Source organism: Bufo gargarizans, chromosome 4 (genome assembly GCF_014858855.1).
Source record: "Bufo gargarizans isolate SCDJY-AF-19 chromosome 4, ASM1485885v1, whole genome shotgun sequence".
NCBI classification, from domain to species: domain Eukaryota; kingdom Metazoa; phylum Chordata; class Amphibia; order Anura; family Bufonidae; genus Bufo; species Bufo gargarizans.
The window spans coordinates 375,726,425-375,754,354 of NC_058083.1; the positions used below are offsets into that span (position 1 = coordinate 375,726,425).

Below are 27,930 nucleotides of genomic sequence, written 5' to 3' on the forward strand. Positions count from 1 at the left end.
CAGCACTAAGGCAGTGACTTGGCACAGTGGAGTGGAGTTTGTGCAACGCGCCGGCCTTGCAGGGGCGATATGTAAGTGTTTGGTGTGCCGTGTTTTTAATTTGCCCAACACCCACCCTAGGGCTACTTGTACAATATAGGGTAGAAAATAATAGGCACCAGATCAGCGGTTACTAAAAACATCTTCCCAAAGACTATTCGGGAGGACAAACAAGGGAGGGTGGCACTACAGTGGGCAGCTTGTGTACAAGCCTCAGTGAGACTTTGCCCGGCTTCCGTAGACTCTGACCGGAATACTGATTACTGATTAGAGAGAATCTGGCCCCGCAAGTTGTAGCAGGTGACGAGATACACTCCGGGCTGCCTCCCGTGTAACGTCCGCTGGACACAAGGACTGCTGCCATCGCTGGGATGGCAGGACCAGTGACGGGGAAGTTCTTCTTAGTAAGTTGAGGGTCTGTGGGAGGTACTGAAGAGCTGTGCATCGGCGAGTACAGAGTTAATCCTGCTGGACATGACTAGCCGGTTTTCTGAGGAGAGCGGACTCTGATCTGTGTGCTAGGAATGAGGCCGTCAGCTCTGCGTCTTCCATCCGGTTTCCTCACTTTACAACCACGTCTCAGTTGTTTCACAAATGCAGGATTAGCTATTGCTGTCTATGAGAGACTTCAAAATGCACACTTTATAGTCACTTTGCCAACGTGCTAAACGTATATGTCTTGGCATAGTTTGTTTTAGGGAAAGTGACAGCATTAATACTGGTTATAGCTTAGGGGTTAATAATGAATGTCTTCATTGGTTTAGGGCAGTGAAGGTGCTAGTTGTGCTATCTCATTTTATATTGGAGGTCTAGTGTAGCTCAGAGCTGTACATCTAGTATTCCTGGTGGTTCAAGGCCACACATTGCGGAATAGTCACAGATTCCCGTGCGGGGGAAAAACGCAGCGTATTACAGTTCCGGCAAAGTGTAGATTACTCAAATACCGTGTGCACTGTGGATTGTGACTTGAATTGCAGAATTTCAAATCCTCAGCATGTCAATTTTGTTTGCGGTTTTAAATCTTTTCAGTGGAAGGGTGAGATCTGCTGCAAAACCACCTCTAATCCGCACCAAATTGCTGATTTTGCTGCAGATATGCATAGATCCATGTGGAAATTCATTTGTGCTAACCCGCACTTGTGTGCAGGTGGCCTAAGGGTTTTTTCCAGGATTTTCACATTTGTGGTAAAGTCCTTAGGCCTAGTTCACACAAACGTGTGTGTGATCTGTGGCCGTATCGCGGGCCGCAATACACGGCCACAGTTCTGTGTGCATTTTGCATCACGGATGCGGACCCATTCACTTCAATGGGTCCAAAAATCCAGAATTGCAGAACGGCCGCACGGAACGGGACCCCTCGGAAGCACTACGGAGTGCTTCCATGGGGTTGCGTCCCATACTTCCGTTCCGCAAAAAGATAGAACATGTCCTATCTTTTTGCGGAACGGGCGGATCGCGGATCCATTAAAGTGAATGGGTCCGCGATCCGATGCGGCAGACCTACGGTCGGCGATCGTGCATTGTGGCCCGCAGCACGGGCACGGGTCACACACGTTCCTGTGAACTCGGCCTTAGGGTATGGATACCCGGTGACACTAATCACATTCACTGTTTAGCAGTGATCCCATAGAAATGAATGAGGTTGCTGCGTCTGTCATAAGAAATTCAACACTGCTGGATTTCTTGCGATGGACGCGGTGATCCCATTCATTTCTAGGTGATTACCGTTACGCAGCGAACCCGTTCCCTTAGGATAGGCCTATGATGGCTAACCTACGACACACCAGCTGTGGTAAAACTGCAGCTCCCAAGATGCACTCTTGCTTAGCTGTTCTCGGAACGTCACAGAAATGAATGGAGCATGCTGGGAGTTGTAGTTTCACCACAGCTGGAGTGTCGGAGGTTAGCATTTACTGGGATAGGCTATCAACATGAGATCGATGGGGTTCCTACTCATGACAGCTTTTTTATAAACTGGAACTCTAGTGAGCATTGTGGCCTCCTCACAGCTTTACAAAGCACAGTGCCATCCATTGGTTAGCGGCTGTGCTGGGAATGGCAGCTTAGCCCCATTCACAATGAGAGAGCTGTGTTTAGGCAATGCGACTGATGTACGTGACAATGCGACTGATGTACGTGACAAGGCCTAAGTTCTTACTGAGCATCACAACCTCTTCATACAGGATATCCTGTGGCTATGTCATTAATATGATGAAGATGGTGAAGGGTTTAGTGATATCTATGGTGGTCTACAGAAGCAGGGTTTCCTCACTGTTTTCAGGCAGTTTTGGAAAGCAAAGACAGGAAGAGATCACAAAGGGATAAGAGGACACGCAAAGTCTTTTCCCCTGTTTGAATCCACTCCTGGCTTTAACTTTAAAAACTGCAGCTGCTTTCAGATGGGCAACGTGTCCATGATTCGAACAGACAGCACCTGGACTGAATTACATGGGTGATCATCTGCATGGACTATGCGCAATACAGTAAATAATTTTTTCCATGTTTCTGGTTAGAAGAAGGATGATTTTCTATGGGCTGTATGAAAGTGGCTGTAAGGTGATGTACCTGTAATTTATTTTAGTTTAAAACCTTAAGGACCCAGGATGAGAATGCTCATCCTAAATGGCCGGTACTTTGCGCCCCAGGACGAGCATTCTCGTACTGCAGTCCTCCCCCCCCCCCCCTTCCCCCCCATGTGCGGTGCTGCGATCAGCAGGATGGATCTGGCTGTTACTGACAGCCCAATCCCTGCTGCATCCACCAGCATCGGTGATAACGCCGATGTCGGTGGATTAACACCTCATATGCTGCGGCCAGTGCTGACCGCGGCATATGGGAGGTTTGCACTCTCTCCCTTTAGCCATCGGGTCCCCACGCCAAGGGCCTCATAGGCAAACTATCAGTGTATTACACTGTGCAATACACTGATAGGCCTCATGCACACGACCGTTTTTTTTTAAGGTCCGCAAAAACGGGGTCCGTAGGTCCGTGATCCCTGACCGTTTTTTCGTCCGTGGGTCTTCCTTGTTTTTTGGAGGATCCACGGACATGAAAAAATGAAAAAAAAAATCTAAGTCAAGTTTGCCATTGAAATGATAGGAAAAAACTGACACGGATCACGGACACGGATGACAATCTTGTGTGCATCCGTGATTTTCACGGACCCATTGACTTGAATGGGTCCGTGAACCGTTGGCCGTGAAAAAAATAGGACAGGTCATATTTTTTTCACGGCCAGGAAAAACGGATCACGGACGCGGCTGCCAAACGGTGCAGCTTCCGATTTTTCCACTGACCCATTGAAAGTCAATGGGTCCGCGAAAAAAACGGAGAACGGCACAACGGCCACGGATGCACACAACGGTCGTGTGCATGAGGCCATAGTCAATGGAGTACAATGCAGATGTATTGTGCTGCATTGAAACAGGGATCAGACCCTGTGATGTTGAAGTCCCATAGTGGAACAAAAATAATTAAAGTGAAAAAAATAGTGTTTTTAACAATAAAAAAAAACTTTGCCATAAAAAGAGACATATAAAATTGTAAAAAGTAAAAAATTAAAATAAAAATCATCACCGTGTGCGTAACAACCTGCTCTATAAAAATATCACATGATCCACTCCGTCTGGTAAACACCGTAAAAACAAAAAACAAAACATTTTTTTGTCACGTTATATCAAACAAAGTGTAATTCCAAGTGATCAAAAAGTCATACACACTGTAAAATTGTACCAATCAAACTGCCATCTCATCCTGCAAAAAATGAGACCCTACCTAAGACATCAACCAAAAAAAACAAAAAAACTATGGCTCTCAGAATATAGAGACACTAAAACATGATTTTTTTTGTTTTCCGTCTTGCACAACGGGACCCAGACGGATCCGTTTTGATTCCCGTAGACTTCTATTAGGACAGAAAGCAAAAGGAATGCCTTTTTTAAGGCTTCCATTTTGCATTCCGTCATAATACAAGTCTATAGGCAGAAGAATGGATCCATCCTTCCGTCTTATGTATTCCGTTATTTTCCGTTATAACGGAAAGCCATAACGGAATCCCTAACGCTAGTGTGAACCCACCCTTAAATAAACAAAAAAAAAAGGTATTGCCGCATCCGTAACAACCTGCTCTATAAAAATACCACATGACCTAAACCCCCAGGTGAACACCGTAAAAAAATAAAATAAAAAATGGTGTCAAAAAAGCCATTTTTTGTCACCCTACATCACAAAAAGTGTAATATCAAGTGATCAAAAAGTCATATGCACCCCAAGATAGTCATCTCATATCGAAAAAAATAACCCCCTACATAAGATAGTCGCCCAAAAAAATAAAAATAAATATGGCTTTTAGAATATGGAGACACTCAAAAATCTTTTTTTTATTTTTATACTTTGCTATGTAAAACTGAAACAAACAACCATAGTCATATTTGGTATTATCGCATCTGTAACAACCCATTCTATACAAATACCACATGATCTAACCTGTCAGAAGAACATTGTAAGTAACAAAAAATAAAAATGATGCTAAAACTATTTTTTGTTACTTGCCTCACAAAAAGTGTAATATAGAGCAATCAAAAATCATATGTACTCTAAAATAGTACCAACAAAACTGCCACCTTATCCCGTAGTTTACAAAATGAGGTCATTTTTTGGGAGTTGTATCAGGGGGTCTTCAAATGGGACATGGCAACTTAAAATTATCCCAGTGAAATATGCCTTCCCAAAACCAAATGGCATTCCTTTCATTCTGTGCCATGTCGTGTGCCCGTACAGAAGTTTACGATCACAAATGGTGTGTTTCTGTAAACTACAGAATCAGGGTAATAAATATTGAGTTTCGTTTGGCTGTTAATCCTTGCTTGGTTACTGGAAAAAATGGATTAAAATGTAAAATCTGCCAAAAAAAGAGAATTTCTGAAATTCCACCTCCATTTTCCTTTAAGTCTTGTGTGACACCTAAAGGGTTTACAAAGTTTGTAAAATCAGTTTTGAATACCTTGAGGGGTGTAGTTTTTAAAATGGGGCCATTTATGGGTGGTTTCTATTATGTAAGCCTCACAAAGTGACTACAGACCTGAACTCTGAAATTTCAAGATTTGCTCTAAACTTCTAAGCCTTCTAACGTCCCAAAAAAGGAAAAATTTAATTTACAAAATGATCCAAACATGAAGTAGACATATGGGAAATGTAAAGTAATAACTATTTTAGGTGGTATCACTATCTGTTTTTAAAGCAGAGAAATTGCAATTTAGAAAATTGCTAATATTTCCACATTTTTTGTAAATTTGATATTTTTTCATAAATTAAAAATGAAATATTTGACTCAAATTTACCAGTGTCATGAAGTACAATATGTGACGAGAAAACAATCTCAGAATGGCCTGGATAAGTAAAAGCGTTTTAAAGTTATCACCACATAAAGTTACACATGTCAGATTTGCAAAAAATGGCCTGGTCCTTAATTTAAAAAAAAATTGCATATTTTCAATATCTGTAATATTTCACATACATACATAAATACTGTTCAATATTTTTATCAGAAATATATTTCCACATCTTTATTTTGGGTGCACTTACAAAAAAAAACTTTACTTTTTTATTTAGGAGACTTACCATTTTAACCCCTTAACGACCCAGGACGAGAATGCTCGTCCTAAATCGCCGGCACTTAGCGTTAAAGGACAAGCGTTCTCGTCCTGCAGTCGTTCCCTCCCCCCCCCCCCCCGCGCGTGCGATCCCGCGATCAACAGCAGAGATCCGGCGGTCACTGACAGCCGGATCCCTGCTGCATCCACCAGCATCTGCGATGGTGCCGGTGGATTAACCCCTAATATGCCACGGTCAGCGATGACCGCGGCATATGGGAGGTTTGCGCTCCCTCACCTCATACATCGAGTCCCAGCGCTGCTGTGCCGGGGACTCGATGGTTGCCATGGCAGCCCCAAGCCATTCCAAGGCTTGGGGCCTGGCATGTACGGAGGCCTAGGAGGCCCAGCCCCCAGGCTGGGTCTCCTAGGCAACTGTTAGCGTCTTACAGTGTAAGACACTAACAGTTCAATACAGCACAATACAGATGTGTCGTGCTGAATTGAAACAGGGATCGGACCCTGTAATGTTGAAGTCCCAGAGTGGAACAAATAATATAGTGGGAAAAAAAAGTTTTGCAAAAAAAAAAATGTTGCAAGTAAAAAATAGAAAGCATCCTTTTCCAAAAATAGAGTAAAAAAAAAATAGGGAAAAGACATATAGACATATTAGGTGTTGTCGCGTCCGTATTTACCAGCTCTATAAACATATCACATGACCTGACCTCTCAAATGAACACCGTAAAAAATTTAATTAAAAATAAAAACTGTGCTAAATAAACAATTTTTTGTCACCTTACATCACAAAAAGTACAACAGCAAGCGATCAAAAAGGTGTACGTCCACCAAAATAGTACCAATCTAACAGTCACCTCATCCCACAAAAAATGAGCCCCTACCTGAGACAATCGCCCAAAAGATAAAAAAAAACTCAGAATATTGAGATACTAAAACATCATTTATTTTGTTTTAAAAAAGCTGTTATTGTGTAAAACTTACATAAATAAAAAAAAGTATACATATTAGGTATCTCCGCGTCCGTATCGACCGGCTCTATAAATATATCACATGAACTAACCCCTCAGGTGAACACCGTAAACAATAAAAACTGTGCTAAATAAAAATAAAATTGTCACCTTACATCACAAAAAGTGTAATAACAAGCAATCAAAAAGTCATATGCACCCCAAAATAGTGCCAAATCAAACAGTCATCTCATCCCGCAAAAAATGAGACCCAATCTAAGATAATCACACAAAAAACTGAAAAAAACTATTGCTCTCAGAATATGGAAACACTAAAACATGATTTTTTTTGTTTGAAAAATGAAATCATTGTGTAAAACTTACATAAATAAAGAAAAGTATACATATTAGGTATTGCCACGTCCGTGACAACCTGCTCTAAAAAAATACCACATGATCTAACCTGTCAGATGAATGTTGTAAATAACAAAAAAAAAAAAAACTGCCAAAACAGCTATTTCTTGTTACATTGCCTCACAAAAAGTGTAATATAGAGCAACCAAAAATCATATGCACCCTAAACTAGTACCAACAAAACTTCCACCCTATCCTGTAGTTTCTAAAATGGGGTCCCTTTTTGGAGTTTGTACTCTAGGGGTGCATCAGGGGGGCTTCAAATGGGAATTGGTGTAAAAAAAAAAAACAGTCCAGCAAAATATGCCTTCCAAAAACCGTATGACATTTCTTTCCTTCTGCGCCCTGCCGTGTGCCCGTACAGCAGTTTACGACCACATATGGGGTGTTTCTGTAAACTACTGAATCAGGGCCATAAATATTGAGTTTTGTTTGGCTGTTAACCCTTGCTTTGTTACTGGAAAAAATGGATTAAAATGGAAAATTTGCCAAAAAATAAAAATTCTGAAATTTAATCTCCGTTTGCCAATAACTCTTGTGGAACACCTAAAGGGTTAACAACATTTGTCAAATCTGTTTTGAATACCTTGAGGGGATGTAGTTTCTTAGATGGGGTCACTTGTATGGCGTTTCTACTCTAGGGGTGCATCAGGGGGGCTTCAAATTGGACATGGTGCAAAAAAAACCTAGCAAAATCTGCCTTCCAAAAAACGTATATCATTCCTTTTCTTCTGCGCCCTGCCGTGTGCCTGTACAGAAGTTTATGACTACATATGGGGTGTTTCTGTAAACTGCAGAAAATAACCTCCCAGGCTGTGAGCTCTGCGCTGCGATTGGCCAGCGCTACAGCAGGACAAGGGCAGACTCCGTCCTACTATAACTTGGTGACCGAAATCTCCGCCTACTATAACTTAGTGGCCAAAGATACCGGAGGGCATAGCGGGAGAACGGAGCGGCACCCAGGGATAATAGTAAGTGCAGTGAGATGTCTGTATACTTTGTTCACAATGTCAGGATCGGTGAAAGGTCCTCTTTAACCCTTGCTTTGTAACTGGAAAAAAAATATTAAAATGGAAAATCTGCCAAAAAAGTTAAATTTTGAAATTGTATCTCTATTTTCCATTAATTCTTGTGGAACACCTAAAGGGTTAATGACGTTTGTAAAAATCAGTTTTCAATACCTTGAGAGGTGTAGTTTCTAGAATGGGGTCATTTTTGGGTGGTTTCTATTATGTAAGCTTCACAAAGTGACTTCAGACCTGAACTGGTCCTTAACTCCTTCACGCAATATCACGTACATGTACGTGGGGGAATGTGGTGCCTCACCGCATCCCCACGTGCATGTACGTGATCGGCTTTCACTGTCAGCGCAGGGACCGAAGCGCTGAAGATTCAGTGAAGCCGGCGTGCTGGGGTTGCTAGGCAACCAGAGAAGCCGGAAGGAGATGTATTGGCCCCCTGACCCGCCCACGATCGCTGTGATTGGTCCAATACTGCAGAGGGACCAATCGCAGCGCATCGGGGCAGGTAAGGGGGGTTAGGGAGGGACTGTGTGCCTCTCCTCCTCTGATCGTCCCCATTCCTGTCAGGGAAGCGATCAGAGAAGGAGAGAGTGATATTCTGCTGTACCTGACATATGTATACTAGTCATGGAGCACTGCTACTTAGCGCTCCATGACTAGTATATTCCTCATCGCATTTAACTGTCACCATGTCTGCAGACATGGTGACAGCGCTGAGTGCCGGCTGTTACACACAGCCAGGCACTCAGGCTCAATGCCGAGGGGGGTCCTGTGACCCCCGTATCGGCGATCGGGTAGTTAGGCACCCCCCCCCCCCCATGGGCGATCGCTTTATGTAGTTTCTGATCCCTGCGGTCCCTGACCGCAGGGATCAGAAACCTAAAAATTGCCCCAAACCGATTTTTTTTAACCCCCCTGCACCCCTGAATTCATTTATGCGGCGGGGTGCAGGGGGGCGGTATGTGGGCGGTGCGGGGCGGTGCGGCAGTTGCGGGAGGCGGGCGGTGCGGCAGGCGGGATCGCGATCCCCCGCCCGCCTCCCATTATAATCATCGTTGGCGTCTAGTGGGTTATACCAGGGTGCCAGCACATTGCTGGCACCCTGGTATAAACGGCTGACATCGGTGATGCGATGTCAGCCGTTTAACCCTTTCCATACCGCGGTCCGTACGGACCGCGGTATGGAAAAGGTTAACAGCTCAGGGAGCTCCCTCTCTCTCCCATTGGAGGGCTGCTGTACCTTTGCAGCCCCCCGATGGAGAGGGAGAGAGCCCCCAGACAGCCCCCCCAGAGCCCCGTCCTTACCCTTCCCCGTCTGCGCAGTTCTGAACATAACTGAGCAGACGGGGAAGGTTCCCATGGCAACAGGACGCCTCTCAGGCGTCCTGCTGTCCATGGTGCTGAACAGATCTATGCTGAAAGCATAGATCTGTTCAGTGTAAGTATAATATAGCACAGTGCAATATATATTGTACTGTACTGTATTATACAGACATCAGACCCACTGGATCTTCAAGAACCAAGTGGGTCTGGGTCAAAAAAAAAAGTGAAAAAAGTTAAAATAAAGTTAAAATCAAAAAACACATTTATCACTGATTAAACATGAGAAAAATAAAATTCCCTACACATATTAGGTATTGCCGCGTCCGTATCGACAGGCTCTATAAAAATATCACATGACCTAACCCCTCAGATGACCACCGTAAAAAAATAAAAATAAAAACGGAGTAGAAAAAGCAATTTTTTGTCATCTTACGTCACAAAAAGTGTAATAGCAAGCGATCAAAAAGTCATATGCACCCCAACATAGTGCCAATCAAACCGTCATCTCATCCAGCAAAAAATGAGACCCTACTTAAGATAATCGCCCCAAAACTGTAAAAACTATGGCTCTTAGACTATGGAGAAACTAAAAAAAATTTGTTTTAAAAATGAAATCATTGTGTAAAACCTACATAAATAAAAAAAAATGTATACATTTTAGGTATCGCCGTGTCCGTGACAACCTGCTCTATAAAATTACCACATGATCTAACCTGTCAGATGAATGTTGTAAATAACAATAAAAAAAAACGATGCCAAAACAGCTATTTCTTGTTACCTTGCCGCACAAAAAGTGTAATATAGAGCAACCAAAAATCATATGTACCCTAAACTAGTACCAACAAAACTGCCACCTTATCCCATAGTTTCCAAAATGGGGTCACTTTTTTGGAGTTTCTACTCTAGGGGTGCATCAGGGGGGCTTCAAATGGGACATAGTGTCAAAAAAACTGTCCAGCAAAATCTGGCTTCCAAAAACCATACGGCGCACCTTTCACTCTACGCCCCGCTGTGTGGCCGTACAGTAGTTTACGGCCACATATGGGGCGTTTCTGTAAACAGCAGAGTCAGGGCAATAAAGATACAGTCTTGTTTGGCTGGTAACCCTTGCTTTGTTAGTGGAAAAAATGGGTTAAAATGGAAAATTAGGCAAAAAAATGAAATTCTCAAATTTTATCCCCATTTGCCAATAACTCTTGTGCAACACCTGAAGGGTTAACGAAGTTTGTAAAATCAGTTTTGAATACCTTGAGGGGTGTAGTTTCTTAGATGGGGTCACTTTTATGGAGTTTCTACTCTAGGGGTGCATCAGGGGGCTTCAAATGGGACATGGTGTCAAAAAAACTGTCCAGCAAAATCTGCCTTCCAAAAACCATACGGCGCACCTTTCACTCTACGCCCCGCTGTGTGGCCGTACAGTAGTTTACGGCCACATATGGGGCGTTTCTGTAAACAGCAGAGTCAGGGCGATAAAGATACAGTCTTGTTTGGCTGTTAACCCTTGCTTTGTTAGTGGAAAAAATGGGTTAAAATGGAAAATTAGGCAAAAAAATGAAATTCTCAAATTTCATCCCCATTTGCCAATAACTCTTGTGCAACACCTAAAGGGTTAACAAAGTTTGTAAAATCAGTTTTGAATACCTTGAGGGGTGTAGTTTATAGAATAGGGTCATTTTTGGGTGGTTTCTATTATGTAAGCCTCGCAAAGTGACTTCAGACCTGTAGTGGTCCCTAAAAATTGGATTTCTGAAAAATTTCAAGATTTGCTTCTAAACTTCTAAGCCTTGTAACATCCCCAAAAAATAAAATATCATTCCCAAAATAATTCAAACATGAAGTACACATATGGGGAATGTAAAGTCATCACAATTTTTGGGGGTATTACTATGTATTACAGAAGTAAAGAAACTGACACTTTGAAATTTGTAAATTTTTCCAAATTTGGGGTAAATTTGGTATTTTTTTATGCAAAAAAAATTAATTTTGGGACTTAATTTTTCCAGTGTCATGAAGTACAATATGTGACGAAAAAACAATCTCAGAACGGCCTCGATAAGTCAAAGCGTTTTAAAGTTATCAGCACTTAAAGTGACACTGGTCAGATTTGCAAAAAATGACCTGGTCCTTAAGGTGAAATAAGGCTGTGTCTTGAAGGGGTTGGCTTCTGTCACCCCACTAAACTTTTTTTTTTTTGCTTACTTATAAACCCTACACTGCAATTTATGCCTACATAATCGAATTAATCATTTTGGTCCAGTAGATTAAATAGATTAAAATTACGTTTTTAACAAATTCTACTTGACCGAAATGATTATTTAGCTTATGTATGCAGAAATCGCACTATGGGGATTATAAGTAAACCAAAAAAAAAAAAAAAAGTTTAGTGGGATGACAGAAGCCCTTTAAAAATTTCTGAGATATTTCAAGATTTACTTCTAAACTTCTAAGCCTTGTAACGTCCCCCCAAAATAAAATGTCATTCCCAAAATGATCCTAACATGAAGTAGACATATGGGAAATGTAAAGTAATAACTATTTTTGTAGGTATTAATATGTATTATAGAAGTAGAGAAATTGAAACTTAGAAATTTGCAAATTTTTCAAATTTTTTGGCAAATTTGGTATTTTTATATAAATAAAAATGATTTTTTTAACTCCATTTTACCAGTGTCATGAAGTACAATATGTGACGAAAAAACAATCTTAGAATGGCCTGTATAAGTAAAAGCGTTTTAAAGTTATCACCACATAAAGTGACACTGGTCAGATTTGCAAAAAATGGCCTGGTTCTGAAGGTGAAAATGAGCCCGGTCCTAAAGGGGTTAACATAAATGTATAAAATTTTGAAGTACATTTTTTTTCCTGCAACAAGCCAAGTTTGCAGAGGCTTATAAAGCCTCCTGCACACGACCCTAGGTGTCCCATTGCCGTATTGCAGACAGCATTTCCGTGTGCATTCTGCATCACAGTTGCGGACCCTTTCACTTCAATGGGTCCACAAATCCGGAGATGCGGAATAGTGTGGAACGGAAGCACGGAACCGAACCCGATGGAAGCACTACGGAGTGGGTTTTCGTCCCATACTTATGTTCCGCCAAAAGATAGAACATGTCCTATCTTTTTGCGGAACGGGCGGATCATGGACCCATTAAAGTGAATCAGCCATCCGCTGCGGCTGCAGTGTTCGTGCATTGCGGCACGTAATTTGCGGACCGCAGCACGGCCACGGGGCGCACACGTTCGTGAGAATGAACCCTAGGTGTACAAATAGTAATCCCCCAAATAGTGACCCCATTTTGAAAACTAGACCTCTTAACATATTCATCTATGGGTGTAATGACTTTTTCGACCCCCTAGTCTTTCAACCCTTTCAGGCCCGGGTGTTTTTTTTTTTTTTTGTGCTCCCTGCCTTTCCCCATAACTTTTTTATTTGTCTGTTCACATAGCCATATGAGGGCTTGTTTTTTTGCGGGAGAAATTGTACTTTCCAACGCCACCATTTAATATTGCATGTAATGTAGTGGAAAGCAGGGAAAAAAATTCCAAATAGGGCATAATAAAAAAAAAAAAGCAATTCCACCACAGTTTTACAGGTTTTTTATGTACAACATTCGATGTGTGATAAAACTGTTTACTTTTATTCTACAGGTCCGTACGAATCGGGCGATACTTTATTTGTATAATTTTTCTTGTGTTTTGATAGTGATAAAAAAAAATTTAAAGTGGGAAAAAAAAATCTGTTTTATTTTTTGTCAACAAATTTTAACCCCTATAACTTTTTGGTAATTACAATATGTGTACGGGGTAATCTAAACTTTTCATTGATACCATTCTGTGAATGGCTCTTCCCTCACCATCTCCAGAGTGTAATAAACAGCTCGAAGCAGTAAACGTATCCAAACATATCTGTATCTAATCCTATCCTGTGTGATACAACCTGCTGAGCTGTGTATCTAAACTCATTACTGACCGTCCATGGGCTCTTCCCTCACCATCTCCAGAGTGTAATAAACAGCTTGAATCGGCAAGCACATCCAGACACATCTCTATCTAATCCTAACATGTATGGGTGCCTGACACACATCCTGTTGTGTGCGATACTGCCTCCTGAAGTGTGTATCTAATCCCATCTTCTATGACACAGCCTGCTGAGCTGTGTATCTAATTCCATTTTGTATCAAAAAACCTGCTGAGCTATGTATCTAAACCTTTATGCACATGACCGTATGCATTTTGCGATCCCCATTTTTTGCAGTCCCAGTTTACTGGAACCGACATACGTATGTAAAAAACACACTGGTGACGTCCCTGTGCTTTCCACATCCGTATGTCCTATTCTGGTCCTCATAATGCAGATATAAGACCCATAGAACTCAATAGGACTGCAAAAGAAAAAGTGAATTGCACATGGACAGTAACCTTATTTAGTGGATCCGCAACTTGCAGACCGCAAAACCGAAACAGTTCTGTGCACGAGCCCTATCACTTATACTCAACAGTGACGTCCACAGTGCCCCCATAACAGTGACGTCCACAGTGCCCCCATAACAGTGCCATTAACAGTGCATCCATAACAGGGCCCAAACACAAAAGAGCGGGTGGCTTTCAGAACACAAAATTAGCTTGAAAATGTTTTAGGCCCCATTGCATATAATGGTGTCGAGCTGCCAAAACAATAGAAAACTCCTATAATGGACCCCATTTTGAAAACTAGACCACCTAAGGTATTCATCTAGGGGTTTAGTGATCTTTTAGACCCCCTAGTTTTTTGCAGAAATTAATGCTAAGACGGCAAAAACTTTTTTCTTTTTCTTTTTTACACAAAAGTGTCAATTTAGGCCTCATGCACATGACCGTTCAGTTTTTTCCACTCCGTAAACCGTGGATCTGCAAAAAAACAGAAGCCGCCCGTGTGGCTTCTGCAATTTGCGGAACGGAACGGGCTGCCCATAGTAGAAATGTCTATTCTTGTCAGCAAAACGAACAAGAATAGGACATGCTAAATTCTTTTTGCAGGGCCACGAAACGGAGCAACGGATGCAGACAGCACACGGAGTGCTGTCCGCATCTTTTGCGGCCCCATTGATGTGAATGGATCTGCACTCGGATGCAGATCACAACAAAGGCCATGTGCATGAGGCCCTAATGATTTTTTTTTCTACAGAGCACATGAAAATGAAGAAGTACACCCTAAAATGTATCACCTCATTTCTCCTGTCTTCAGAACTACCCCCATTGTGGCCTTAATCTTATATCTTGACACACGGCCCAAACATAAAGGAGCACCCAGTGGCTTTCAGAACACAAAATTGGCTTGAAAGTGTTTTAGGCCCCATTGCACAATGCAATGGTGTTGAGCTGCAAAATGAAAGAAAACCATTATAAATAACCCCATTTTAAAAACTAGATCCCTCAAAGCATGCATCTAGTGGTGTAGTGAGCATGATTATAGGATATAATAATGAGTATATATGGTTTAATTCAAATTGTTAATACAATTTTCACAGGAAATTGGAGAAAAGATATTCTTATCTTTGTGGCGCGTACAGATGAGAAGTGAAGCTGTGCACTTATAAGGGAGGTAGATTTCTAAAAAGGAATTTGCCTGTACATATGACTATGTCTCGCCAAACGGAAAAAAAAGGGAAAAAACTGAACTGTAGTGAAAGGCAACAAGTCCAAGAAAACGGAGCAACATGTCTCCAACTATGTTGCAAATTCCGGTTTGTTTACAAGATACAAGAACACTGCTAGGGCTATAATGACAAGCTGGCATTCAAGGACAGTAACATAGTACGAAAGGCCAAAAAAAAGACATTTGTCCATCCAGTTCGGCCTGTTATCCTGCAAGTTGATCCAGAGGAAGGTAAAAAACACTGTGAGGTAGAAGCCAATTTTCCCCACTTAAAGGGAAAAAATTCCTTCCCGACTCCAATCAGGCAATCAGAATAACTCTTTGGATCAACGACCCATCTCTAGTCGTACAATGTCTCTTTAGCCCCATCAATCCCTATATGAGAGACAAACGTGCTAAGTGACGTGGTGCACTATAACACCCTGCCCGGCAAGGTAGAAACCACTATGCACACAACTAACCAGTCACCTACAGAGTATATAAAGGGACAGTGTTCAGAACTGTCTTCAGGAACAGTAATGGATCACTAATTCCCAAAATGATGTCAGGATTTCTAGACAGCCCTTAGTGTACAAGCCCCTTAGTGTACTGGTGAGGAACAACTCAATCATTAGAGATCCTCAAAATAAAAATAAAAATCATGCCAATATCATGATACAGTAATGTGTGGCAGGACATAGTCATAAAAAATGAAATAAGGAAAATTAAGAAAACAAATCAGAAAAGGTAAAATTTGTTCCAATGTCTGAAAATAAAAATAAAATTTGCTCCACAACCCATCCCAAAAGTATCCATCCCTACCTGGAAAGCCCACACACCAAACTGAAAATGAGAATAAATTGACTTCCTAAAAAGACCCACCCTTTTTGGTATTAAATAAAATTAATAATTAGCAACCGTATGGTAGGTCTCAAAACAGGGGTAATTGCAGAGGCCTGGTTGTGATGAGCAAATGGTGCAGTAAATTTGGGTTCTGGGGAGGGACTGGTGAATTGTCCGAAAAATTCATAAACCGCATTAGAACTTCATAGCGGTTTCGGGACATAGCTGCTGCAAACACAGGTGTTGAGCGGACAGTACTCGCAGCCCAATACGATTGGACAGATGGATTTTTTACAATGCTTATGTCCAGGGTAATCCCCCAAAATGTTTGACTTCAGGGACACTTGTGGGGGTGCACCATCTTATATAGATAGATGTGGGCTTTTGCAAACTGTGTGGCACACAGATTAGTTTGCTGCACAATTAACTCCATGAATTTATCGTCCACAAATAAATGAAAAAAATCATGAAGGATAAAATGAGTAACGTCCACATTAATTTGGGGAGTGGATAAAAATTGGGGTACTTGGGGGAAAATGAAGTGGCAGGAACCCACATATTAGAAGGGACGGGACCGCTGGGTGGAGAAAGCAATGAGGTGGCGACTTCTACCACCATAGGGCTATAGGGTCTGGGGATGGAAGCGGAACTAGAGTCCCCGCTATCTGAAGATATTTCCGCCTCTGAAGCGGTGTCAGACTCAGAGTGGTCAGAGCAGAGAAATACATATGCCTGCTCCGCACTGAATAATATGTGAGCCTTTTTTAAAAATAAAAAGCTCAGAAAGAAATTAAAATAACTGACGTTCCTAATAGACTAGTTATGGACACCCACTGACCTCCAGTAACAAACGTACTCATGGACCCTAATTAAAATAATTGACCACCACTGACGGATGCCTAATGATGGACGCCTAATGACGTACACCCACTGACCGCCAGTTACGGATGGACAGTTTATAAATAGATTTTTTTCACCGTAAATCACACAAATCGCACAGCCAGGACAGAAGTCTGATCTCTCCTTCTCCTCACAGAACAACTGCACTGAGGGGAGAGAGAAACACATGTCCTGGCTGTGTTTAGTAAATATAATGGATGTGATTTTTATCATGGAGACCACATGATCAGGGACCATTATTATTGGTCCCTGATGGTTACTGTGCTGAAGGCAGCTCTTCAGCACAGTAACCAGTGCGCATGTCTGCGCCATTTTGTATTTATTTTTTTATTGGGGGGGGGGGGGGGGTCCTGCCCTTTATTAAATTCATTGTGCGTCATATTGCCCCTGGTGCTGGGACGGTGGCAGGCGGCTTACAGTGTATCACAGCGTCATGGTCTCTGATCACTGCCCCGAGCCCTCAGCTACATCCGGTAGCTGCGGGCACGGCGTTCCAGAGCTTGATTTAAGCGCTAACTTGGACTGAAGTGCCACCGTAAAAAGGCGGCGCTCCAGCCCAAGGCCCCTTAGTGACTGCCGTAAAAACACATATGGGTGGTCACTAAGGGGTTAAGGTGAAAAATGGCAAGGTCCTTAAGTGGTTAAAATGTAATTGTCATTCTTTTTTTTATTCTGTAATTAATAGGGGCAGTGATGCTGACCATTTTGTAATATACTTTAATTACTGAAATCATACATTTCTATTAGAAAAATAGTTCTGAAGTTGCTTATTTTGAGCTTTAGCAATGCTCCTCTGTCTTCTGTTTACATCACAGTGGAGACAGAAGACAGAGGAGTGTTGCTAAGGCTGAAAATGGGCCACTTTAGAGCTATTTTTCTAATAGAAATGTACAATTTCAGTAATTAAAGTATATAACAAAAATTGTCTATATCACTGCCTTTATACATTACAAAAATAGATAAACAATGAAAGTTACACTTTAACCCTGCAAACCACCTATAACAGCTGTCTTTGTAATAAAGCATATATGCAGCATAGTTAAAAAAAATCATAATTAAAAAAGAAAATTTAAGAGGAAAAGTAATGATAAAACTCCACACAGAATAAATCCATTTTAAATATGTAGAAATCAATATTATGATCTCTGGAACACAGAGAGGCATAATCAAAATTATGGTACTGATATCATCAAGACTAAAATTGTCCCAGGATAAGGACCCTTTCAGGTGAGTGTCACGCTCCGAACTTGCAGTGCAGCACCCGTCCTGAACTCTGGAGCACTGCCAGGGTCAAATAGCATTTAGGGTTGAGTGAACCTGAACTGTAAAGTTCAGGTTTGTACCGAACTTTAGGATTTTTGGACCCCGGACCTGAACTCAAACTTTTCAGTAAAAGTTCGGGTTCGGTGTTTGCCAATTTAATGACGCTTTTTGAAAGGCTGCAGAGCAGCCAATCAACAAGCGTTTAACTGTCAGACCTTAGAAGCCATCACAGGCATGCCTACTAATGGCATGGCTGTAATTGACCAGTGCAGCATGTGACCTCTATGTGGCAGCCTCTATATAAGCTGGAGTCACGTAGCGCTGCACGTCACTCTGCTCTGAATAGTGTAGGGAGAGAATGATGCTGCTGCTGTACGATTTTGTTTTGTAAGTGCAGTGCACAATCTTTTTACCCTGCTCTGAGCCCAGTAACACAGAAAAATTAATTTTATCCGTCTTTTAGTTATGTGGGCGGCGGCTGCCATTTTATGTAGGTTCTGTGCACCAGCACAGCATATGTGCATTTGTGACAGTCAAATAGAAGCTTGAAATACTGCAATTATATTCTGGGTTTAAAAAAGCACCCATTTTTGGTAATACGCTCCATCTGGGGCCTATGCAGCAATTGTCAGTGTGCAATTTATGCTTGAAATACTGCAATGATTTTCTGGGTTTAAAAAAACACCCTTTTTGGGCAAAATACTAAATTTGACAGCCTTTGCTGCATCTGTCAGTGTGAAATACACATGTTAGATACTGCTGTTGTCTTCTGTTATTAAAAAAGCACCCATTTTTGAAAAATGCTAAATTTGCAGCCTTTGCTGCATCTGTCAGTGTGAAATACACGCATTAGATACTGCTGTTATCATCAGTTATAAAAAAACACCCATTTTAGGAAAAATACTAAATTTGCTGAGAATTAGGAGAGCGTTGAATAAGGGACGTGGTCTCGGTCGTGGTGCTGCTGGTGAAGCTCCTGTTGCAGGGAAAGGACATGGTTGATCTGTGCCAGCTACACGCGCAAGTGAAACACCTTCCTCAGGTGCGAGTAGGCGACAGAACCTGCAACGGTATTTGGTCGGGCCTAATGCAGCTCTACGAATGGTGAGGAAAGAACAAGTACAGGCGATATTAGATTGGGTTTCTGACAGTGCCTCCAGTTCCTTTGCATTGTCTCCCACTCAGTCTCCTGCTGAAAGATCAGAGTTAGCACCTGCAGTCAATGTCCATCAGTCTTTCACCTCACCCCCTTGCAAATCAGCCAAGCAGTCTGAGCCGCAAGTCATGCAGTCTCTTCTGCTTTTTGATGACTCGCAGGGTTTCCTAGAGCCATCCACATAGCCCTGCCCCAGAAATGGAAGAGATTAAGTGCACTGATGCCCAACCACTTACAGTGCTGCCCATAATTATTCATACCCCTGGCAAATTTTGACTTAAAATTACTTTTATTCAACCAGCAAGTAATTTTTTTGTCCTTTGCAAAAGCTCATCTGGACAGAAAAGACAAAGAAGAAGACTTCTGGTCTTCAGTGTTATGGTCAGATTAAACAAAAATGTAATTGTTTGATCACAATGATGTTTCCTTCATTTGGCGTAAAAAAAGGAGAAGCCTTTCAACCCAAAGAACACCATCCCCACTGTCAAACATGCTGGTGGGAACCTAATGCTTTGGGGGTGTTTTTCAGCCAATGGACCAGGGAACCTAATCACAGTAGATGGCACCATGAAAAAAGAGCAATACATGAGGATTCTCAACGCCAACATCAGGCAGTCTGCAGAGAAACTTGGCCTTGGACACCAGTGGACATTTCAGCAAGACAATGACCCAAACACACAGCAAAAGTGGTGAAGAAATGGTTAGCAGACAACAACATTAACGTTTTGGAGTGGCCCAGCCAAAGTCCAGACTTGAATCCAATTGAGAATCTGTGGAGGGAGCTAAAGATCCGGGTGATGGCAAGAAGACCCTCCAACCTGAAAGATTTGGAGCTCATTGCTAAAGATGAATGGGCAAAAATACCTGTGGAGACATGCAAAAAGCTGGTCTGCAATTATAGGAAGCGTTTGATTGCTGTAAAAGCCAATAAAAGATTTTCTATTGTTTTTTGAGAAGGGTATGAATAATTTTGGACTGGACACTTTTTGCTCAAATGTAAATAAAGGCAGAAAAATTTGTATTTTTATTTTTTTCACAATAATGCCTCTTGTACATCGTCTTATTATGTTTTGGGAGACACCTATGTCATTTCCCGTCCAAAAATTACTTGCTGGTTGAATAAAAGTAACATTAAGTCAAAATTTGCCAGGGTTATGAATAATTATGGGCAGCACTATATATTTCAAGATGAGTGCATGGGAGTACCACCGCAGCAGGTCACGGATGACGACAAAACACAGGTGCCAACTTCTATGGCTTTCTGCAGTGCGCAGACCAACAAAGAGGGCATGGGTGAAGACTGGGTGGAAGATGATATGGAGGACGATGAGGTCCTTAACCCCACATGAACCCTACATGGAATCAAGGTCATGCGAGTGACCTGTGTAGTTCGGAGGAAGAGGCGGTGATCGCACAGAGCCACCACCACAGCAGAAGAGGTAGCAGGGTGCAAAATTGGAGCGGTCGTCCTGTAGACAGTACGCCTGCTTCTGCCCAAAGCAGCAAGGGACCGAGCACACCAAAGCCAGCTCAAAGGAGTTCCCTGGTGTGGCATTTCTTCAGACAATGTGCTGACAACAAGACACGAGTGGTTTGCACGCTGTGCCATCAGAGCCTGAAGCGAGGCATAAACGTTCTCAACCTGAGCACAACCTGCATGACCAGGCATCTAAGTGCAAAGCATAAGCTGCAGTGGAGTAGACACCTCAAAAACCAAGAAAGGTCTCTGGCTCCTCACGCTTCCTCTTCTGCTGCAGTCTCAGCCTTTTCATCTGCCTCTGGAGTGACAGTGGCACCTGCCACCCCGCAAACAGAGGTTCTGCCAGCAACACCACCACCAGGGTCACCAAGCATCTCCACAATGTCCCACGGAAGCGTTCAGCTCTCCATCTCCCAAACACTGGAGCGGAAGAGGAAGTACCCCCCCCCCCCCCTACACACCTGTGATCCCTGGCCCTGAATGCCAGCATTTCAAAATTACTGGCCTTTGAAATGCTGTCATTCTGTCTGGTGGAGACAGAGTTTTAAAATCCTTATGGTGGTGGCTGTCCCAAAGTACGTCGTGCCCAGCCACCACTACTTTTCCAGGCGAGCCATCCCTTCCCTGCACAACCAAGTGGAGGACAAAATCGGGTGTGCACTGCGCAGCACCATCTGTGGCAACGTCCACCTAACAATGGATACATGGACCAGTTAACACTGTCAAGGGACGTTATATCTCCCTAACAACACACTGGGTAAATGCAGTGACGGCTGGGCCTGAGGCAGATAGCAGTTTGGCGCATGTCCTTCCACCACCGAGGATTGCAGGGCGCTTCAGTTTGCCTCCTGTTGCTTCCTCCTCCTACTCCAATTCCTCATCCTCTACCGCCTCCTCATCTGGTCAGCGCAACACCTTCACCACCAACTTCAGCACAGCCAGGGGTAAACGATAGCATGCAGTTTTAAAACTTGTCTGTTTGGGGGACAAACCCCACACCGCACAGGAGCTGTGGACGGGCCTTGAACAACAGACCGATGAGTGGTTGGTTCCAGTGAGCCTCAAGTCCGGCCTGGTGGTGTGCGATAATAGGCAAAATCTCGTAGCAGCTCTGGGACTAGCCACTTTGAAGCACATCCCTAGCCTGGTGCATGTGCTGAATTTGGTGGTCCAGAGGCTCCTTAAAAATCACACCAATATGTTAGAGCTGGTGCAGAAAGTGCGGGCCATCTGTGCGTGCTTTCGTTGTTCTCATTCTGCTGCTGCCCGCCTGTCAGTGCTGCAACGTAATTTCGGCCTTCCCACTCACCGCCTCATATGCAACGTGCCCACAAGGTGGAACTCCACCTTGCACATGCCAGCCAGACTGTGCTAGCAGCAGCAGGCGATAGTGGAGTTTCAGCACGCACGGGTGAGTCGCTCCGTGGAACAGCACCAATTCACCACCAATGACTGGGCCTCCATGCGAGACCTGTGTTACTTGTTGCGCTGTTTCGAGTACTCCACCAACATGGCCAGTGCCGATATCACCGTTCTCAGTGTTACTATCCCAGTTCTATGCCTCCTTGAAAAAACGCTTCTGGCGATGATGGAAGAGGATGTGGCACAGGAGAAGGAGGACGACGAAGAGGGATCATTTCATAGGGTTTCCAGCCAATCTTTAACAAGTGGCTCCGAGGGTGGGTTCCTGCACCCACAAACTCCAGGTACACAATTGTCCAGCAAGGGCACAGTTCTGGAGGATGATGGGGTGGAGGATGAGGAAGAGTTGATCGAGGAGGAGGAACAGTGTTCACTGCAGGTTGGCACCCAAACCAGCTCATGGCCATCTCTGCTGCGTGGCTGGGGGATTACAGAGGACACAGACGATACGCCTCCCACAGAGGACAGCTTGTCGTTGCCTCTGGGCAGCCTGGCACACATGAGCGATTACTTGCTGCAGTGTCTCCGCAACGACCATCGAGTTGCCCACATTCTAACTTGTGCTGATTACTGGGTGGCTACGCTGCTAGATCCCCGTTACAAGGACAACATACCATCCTTAATTCCGTCACTGGAGTATGATCGTAAGATACGCGACTACAAGCGCACACTGGTAGACGCGCTGCTGGTGGCATTTCCACCTGGCAGCGGGGTATCACGATCGGCGTAACTGTCACATACGTGACACGGAGGGAGGAAAAGAGGGAGGCCCTGCCCTAGTGAGAGGGAAGGTGGTGACCCCTGACTCACCTTGCGGCTGGCGCCTGGCTGCCCTGTCGTCCCTAGACGGGTTCCTCACCCGTACGCCGAACACGTGCCTAAAACCCTGGCTTTCCCTAGGATGAGCCCTAGATAGTGAACAGGGCGGTGGGAACACTAGTCCGCACCACTAGCTCTAAAGGAAAACACCAAGGGGAGGACAGACAATACAAACTAAACATATAATCCCAGGTGGGCAACAACAGGAGACAACAAAAGCCCAACAGGGATCCGGAGGGTAGCACTCTGGAACAACAACCAGATTCTCAGCTCCAGTGGGTCAGCATAGATGTCCAGGCAGGAAGCTCTATAACTGGCAACAAGAGAAGTGTGAGAGGAGAATATAAGGAGTTTGGGAGTGGCAGACAAGAAACAGCTGAGGAGGAGAAGCTACGGATCCCTGAGTGAGACAAAAAGGATAGCAAGGCAAACACAGAAAACAAACACTAAGAAACACAGTGATCTTTAGACATAGAGCGCGCAGCCACCCGCTGCGACTTCCTGACCCCGGGTATAACTGAGTCAGACGTGGCTCTTGACACCCTCGTGACAGTACCCCCCCTTTCACGAGGGGCCTCCGGAAACTCAGGACCAGGTCTCTCCGGATGAGAGACATGGAAAGCCTGAATCAACCTGTTGGCGTTTACCTCTGACGCTGGAACCCACATTCTTTCCTCGGGACCGTAACCCCTCCAATGCACCAGATACTGAAGAGAGCGGCGGACCCAACGAGAATCCACAATTCTGGATATTTGAAACTCCAGATTACCATCCACAACAACAGGAGGAGGTGGCAGCGGTGATGGTTCTAGAGGTGGAACATACTTCTTGAGCAACGACTTATGGAAGACGTTATGGATCTTAAAAGTCTGAGGTAGCTCCAGGCGAAAAGCCACAGGGTTAATGACGGCTACAATTTTATAAGGACCAATGAACCTAGGACCCAGTTTCCAAGAGGGAACCTTCAACTTAATATTCCTAGTAGACTAACCACACATAGTCATTCACTCCTAGGTCCGGACCTGGCGACCGTTTCTTATCGGCCATGCATTTGTATTTACCACTCATATTTTTCAAGTTCGCTTGCACCTTCTGCCATACCGATGAAAGAGATGAAGAAAACCGTTCCTCTTCGGGAACCCCAGAAGACTCTTTGAAAGTACAAAATTGGGGATGAAAACCGTATGCACCAAGAAATGGTGACTTGCCAGTGGATTCCTGACGGCGATTATTTATGGCAAACTCGGCTAACGGTAAATATGATGACCACACCTCTTGGTTTTCAGACGCAAAACACCTTAAATATGTTTCTAGGTTTTGGTTGGTACGCTCAGTCTGTCCATTCGACTGAGGATGGAAAGCTGAGGAAAAGGATAAGTGTACCCCTAAACGGGTACAAAAAGCTTTCCAAAACTTAGAAATAAACTGGGTTCCCCGATCCGAAACCACATCGGAAGGGACCCCGTGAAGCTTCACGATTTCACTGATAAACACCTGAGCAAGAGTCTTAGCATTAGGAAGTGCGGGTAGCGCAATAAAGTGTACCATTTTGCTAAACCTGTCTACTACTACCAAGATAACTGTTTTACCCGCAGACAAAGGTAAGTCAGTGATGAAATCCATTGATAGATGTGTCCATGGTCTATTGGGGATGAAAAGTGGCAATAAAGACCCTGCTGGACGTGTATGAGAGACTTTCGCGCGTGCACAAGTAGAACAAGTAGACACGAAATCTATTACATCCTGACGCAACCTTGGCCACCAAAAACGACGAGACAATAGCTCCAAGGTTGCTTTACTACCCGGGTGCCCAGCAAGTGCCGAATTATGATGTTCCTTCAATAACTCAAGACGCAGGTTTAACGGTACAAACAATTTCTCTGAGGGGCAAGAGGCCGGGGCGTCCCCCTGGGCCTCTAACACCTTTCCCTCTAGAACAGAGTGTACAGCAGAGACAACCACTCCTCTTTGTAAAATAGGTACCGGATCACTAACATTACCCCCTCCAGGGAAACTACGAGACAATGCGTCTGCCTTGGTATTTTTTGCCCCAGGACGATAGGTGATTACAAAGTTAAATCTGGTAAAGAATAGCGACCACCTAGCTTGTCTAGGGGTGAGACGCTTAGCCGATTCTAGGTACAGAAGGTTTTTGTGATCCGTAATTACCGTGACGGGGTGGATTGCTCCCTCTAAGAAGTGACGCCACTCTTCAAACGCCAGTTTAATCGCCAACAGTTCCCTATTTCCAATATCATAGTTCTTTTCTGCTGCAGATAATTTTTTGGAAAAGAAAGCGCAAGGACGCCATTTGCCAGGAGACGGACCCTGAGACAATACAGCCCCCACTCCCACCTCCGACGCATCAACTTCAACAATAAAAGGCTGGGAGACATCAGGTTGAATTAGGACAGGTGCCGAGGTAAATCTCTCTTTTAGAGAGGAAAATGCAATTTTAGCGGCGTCAGACCATTTAGAAAAATCAGTCCCCTTCCTAGTCATGTCAGTAAGGGGTTTAACGATCACTGAATAATTTTTAATAAACTTTCTGTAGAAATTTGCGAAACCCAAAAACCGTTGTAGAGCTTTAAGGTTCTCAGGAAGATCCCAATCTAAAATTGCCTGGACCTTCCCAGGATCCATACGGAAACCTGAAGCAGATAATAGATATCCCAGGAATTGTATTTCCTGAACGGCGAAGACACATTTTTCAATTTTCGCATATAATTTATTCGTCCGTAGGACCTGCAGTACTTGCCTGACATGTACTTCATGTGTTTTCAGATCAGCCGAATAAATTAAGATATCATCTAGGTATATGACTACAAACCTGCCGATGAGATGACTAAAAATATCATTAACGAAATGTTGGAAGACAGCAGGGGCATTGGTCAGACCGAAAGGCATGACTAAATTTTCGTAATGCCCCTCAGGGGTGTTAAAAGCTGTCTTCCACTCATCCCCTTCCTTGATACGAATCAGATTGTAGGCCCCCCTAAGATCAAGTTTGGAGAACCACCTAGCACCCGCAATCTGATTAAAAAGGTCAGGAATGAGAGGAAGAGGGTATGGGTCTCGGACGGTTATCCGGTTTAGCTCACGGAAATCTAGGCAAGGACGCAGGCCCCCATCTTTCTTTTTAACAAAGAAAAACCCTGCAGCCACGGGTGAAGAAGAGGGTCTGATGTGTCCCTTGGCCAGACTCTCGGATATATAATCTTTCATGGCTTGTCTCTCGGGACCCGAAAGATTATACAACCTGGACTTGGGTAATTTTGCACCGGGAATCAGGTTAACCGGGCAATCATAAGGACGATGAGGTGGTAGCTTCTGACAACCCTTTTCAGAAAAAACGTCCTCAAAGTCCGAAATAAATGTAGGTAGGGAAGCTATGGAGGCGATTAAGCAATTGTTATTTAAGCAATTCTCTCTGCAATGCTCACTCCACTCCAATATCTCCCTGGCCTGCCAATCCACCACTGGATTGTGCGCTACCAACCAGGGAAGACCCAATACCACAGGAGAGGGAAGGCCCTCCAGAACGTAACATGAAAGACGCTCCTTATGGTGTTCCCCTACCCGAAGATGTAAGTTATGGACAACGTGAGTGAGGTTTCTCTGAGACAGAGGAGCAGAGTCAATAGCGAATATGGGAATGGGTCTCTGCAGCGTACAGAGAGACAAACCCATAGTGCGGGCAAAATGGGCATCTATCAAATTTACCCCTGCACCACTGTCTAGAAAAAAAGAAATAGACTCCGTCTTAACACCAAAAACAATAACCGCTGGCAACACAAATTGAGATGTTCGTTTGGAGGAAACGTATACCCCCCGGCTGACATCCTCCGCACAGCCTGGGGTTAGTAGTTTTCCTGACGGTCTTTTGTTTTTGGGAAAGGAGGGACAGACATTAATGAAATGACCCTTCCCCCCACAGAAAAAACAAGCCCCCCCCCTACGGCGAACCTCAGGAGGACGGACCTGACGAGAAGTTCCTCCTAGCTGCATAGGCTCATCCAAGTCAGTACAGACTAACTGCTGCTTGGGAGAGGTTACCGATTGCTCAGGAATTTTCGATCTCTCCCTAAGACGTCTATCTATCCTGATAGAGAGGGACATAACAGCATCAAGGGAAAGGGGGTCTCATACAGCGCCAGCGCATCCTTAACCCTTTCAGATAACCCAGAGCAGAACTGACTCCTGAGAGCCGGGTCGTTCCACTGAGTATCCGTAGCCCACCTGCGGAACTCTGAGCAATATTCCTCTGCTGGCCGATCTCCCTGTAGGAGTCTCCGTAACTTCGACTCAGCCAGGGCGACACGGTCAGGGTCATCATATATGAGACCCAAAGCCCCAAAAAATCCCTCCACTGACCGGAGAGCCTGGGAACCAGGGGGTAACGAGAACGCCCAGGATTGCGGGTCCCCCTGAAGCAGGGAAATAACAATCCCCACCCGCTGTTCTTCATTACCTGAGGAGTAAGGGCGCAGCTTAAAATATAATTTGCAGGCCTCACGGAACAACACAAATTTGTCCCTTCCCCCAGAGAATCTGTCAGGAAGAACAACCTTGGGTTCTGTAACAACCAGGTTACCCATAGCAACCGCTGGGCTTACGGTCTGCTGCATTTGCTGCTGCTGTTGGAGGACAGACGCCTTCAATCCTGCCACCTCCAAAGACAGGCCTTGAAGCTGTTTTGCCAAAGCAGCAATAGGATCCATATTGGATTCTAAGTAGAGAAAAAAAAAAAAAATATATATATATATATTTTTTTTTTCTCAAAAAAAAATAAGGGCCAGTTATAATATCACGATCAGGGTAACTGTCACATACGTGACACGGAGGGAGGAAAAGAGGGAGGCCCTGCCCTAGTGAGAGGGAAGGTGGTGACCCCTGACTCACCTTGCGGCTGGCGCCTGGCTGCCCTGTCGTCCCTAGACGGGTTCCTCACCCGTACGCCGATCACGTGCCTAAAACCCTGGCTTTCCCTAGGATGAGCCCTAGATAGTGAACAGGGCGGTGGGAACACTAGTCCGCACCACTAGCTCTAAAGGAAAACACCAAGGGGAGGACAGACAA

At 44.0% G+C, this 27,930-nt stretch overlaps 1 protein-coding gene across 4 annotated transcripts in view; it reads left to right on the plus strand.

Moving 5' to 3' along the window:
* The first annotated feature begins 316 nt into the window (after positions 1-316).
* LOC122935744 (dihydroxyacetone phosphate acyltransferase-like) overlaps positions 317-27,930 on the plus strand; it is a 477,317-nt gene continuing 449,703 nt past the window's right edge. For 3 of the 4 annotated variants that reach the window (XM_044291607.1, XM_044291609.1, XM_044291610.1), the window contains exon 1: positions 317-443. In XM_044291607.1, coding sequence (XP_044147542.1) covers positions 411-443 — 33 coding nt within the window. In that variant the 5' untranslated portion in view covers positions 317-410. The remainder of the gene's footprint in view (positions 444-27,930) is intronic. The other variant, XM_044291608.1, reaches the window with a different exon arrangement.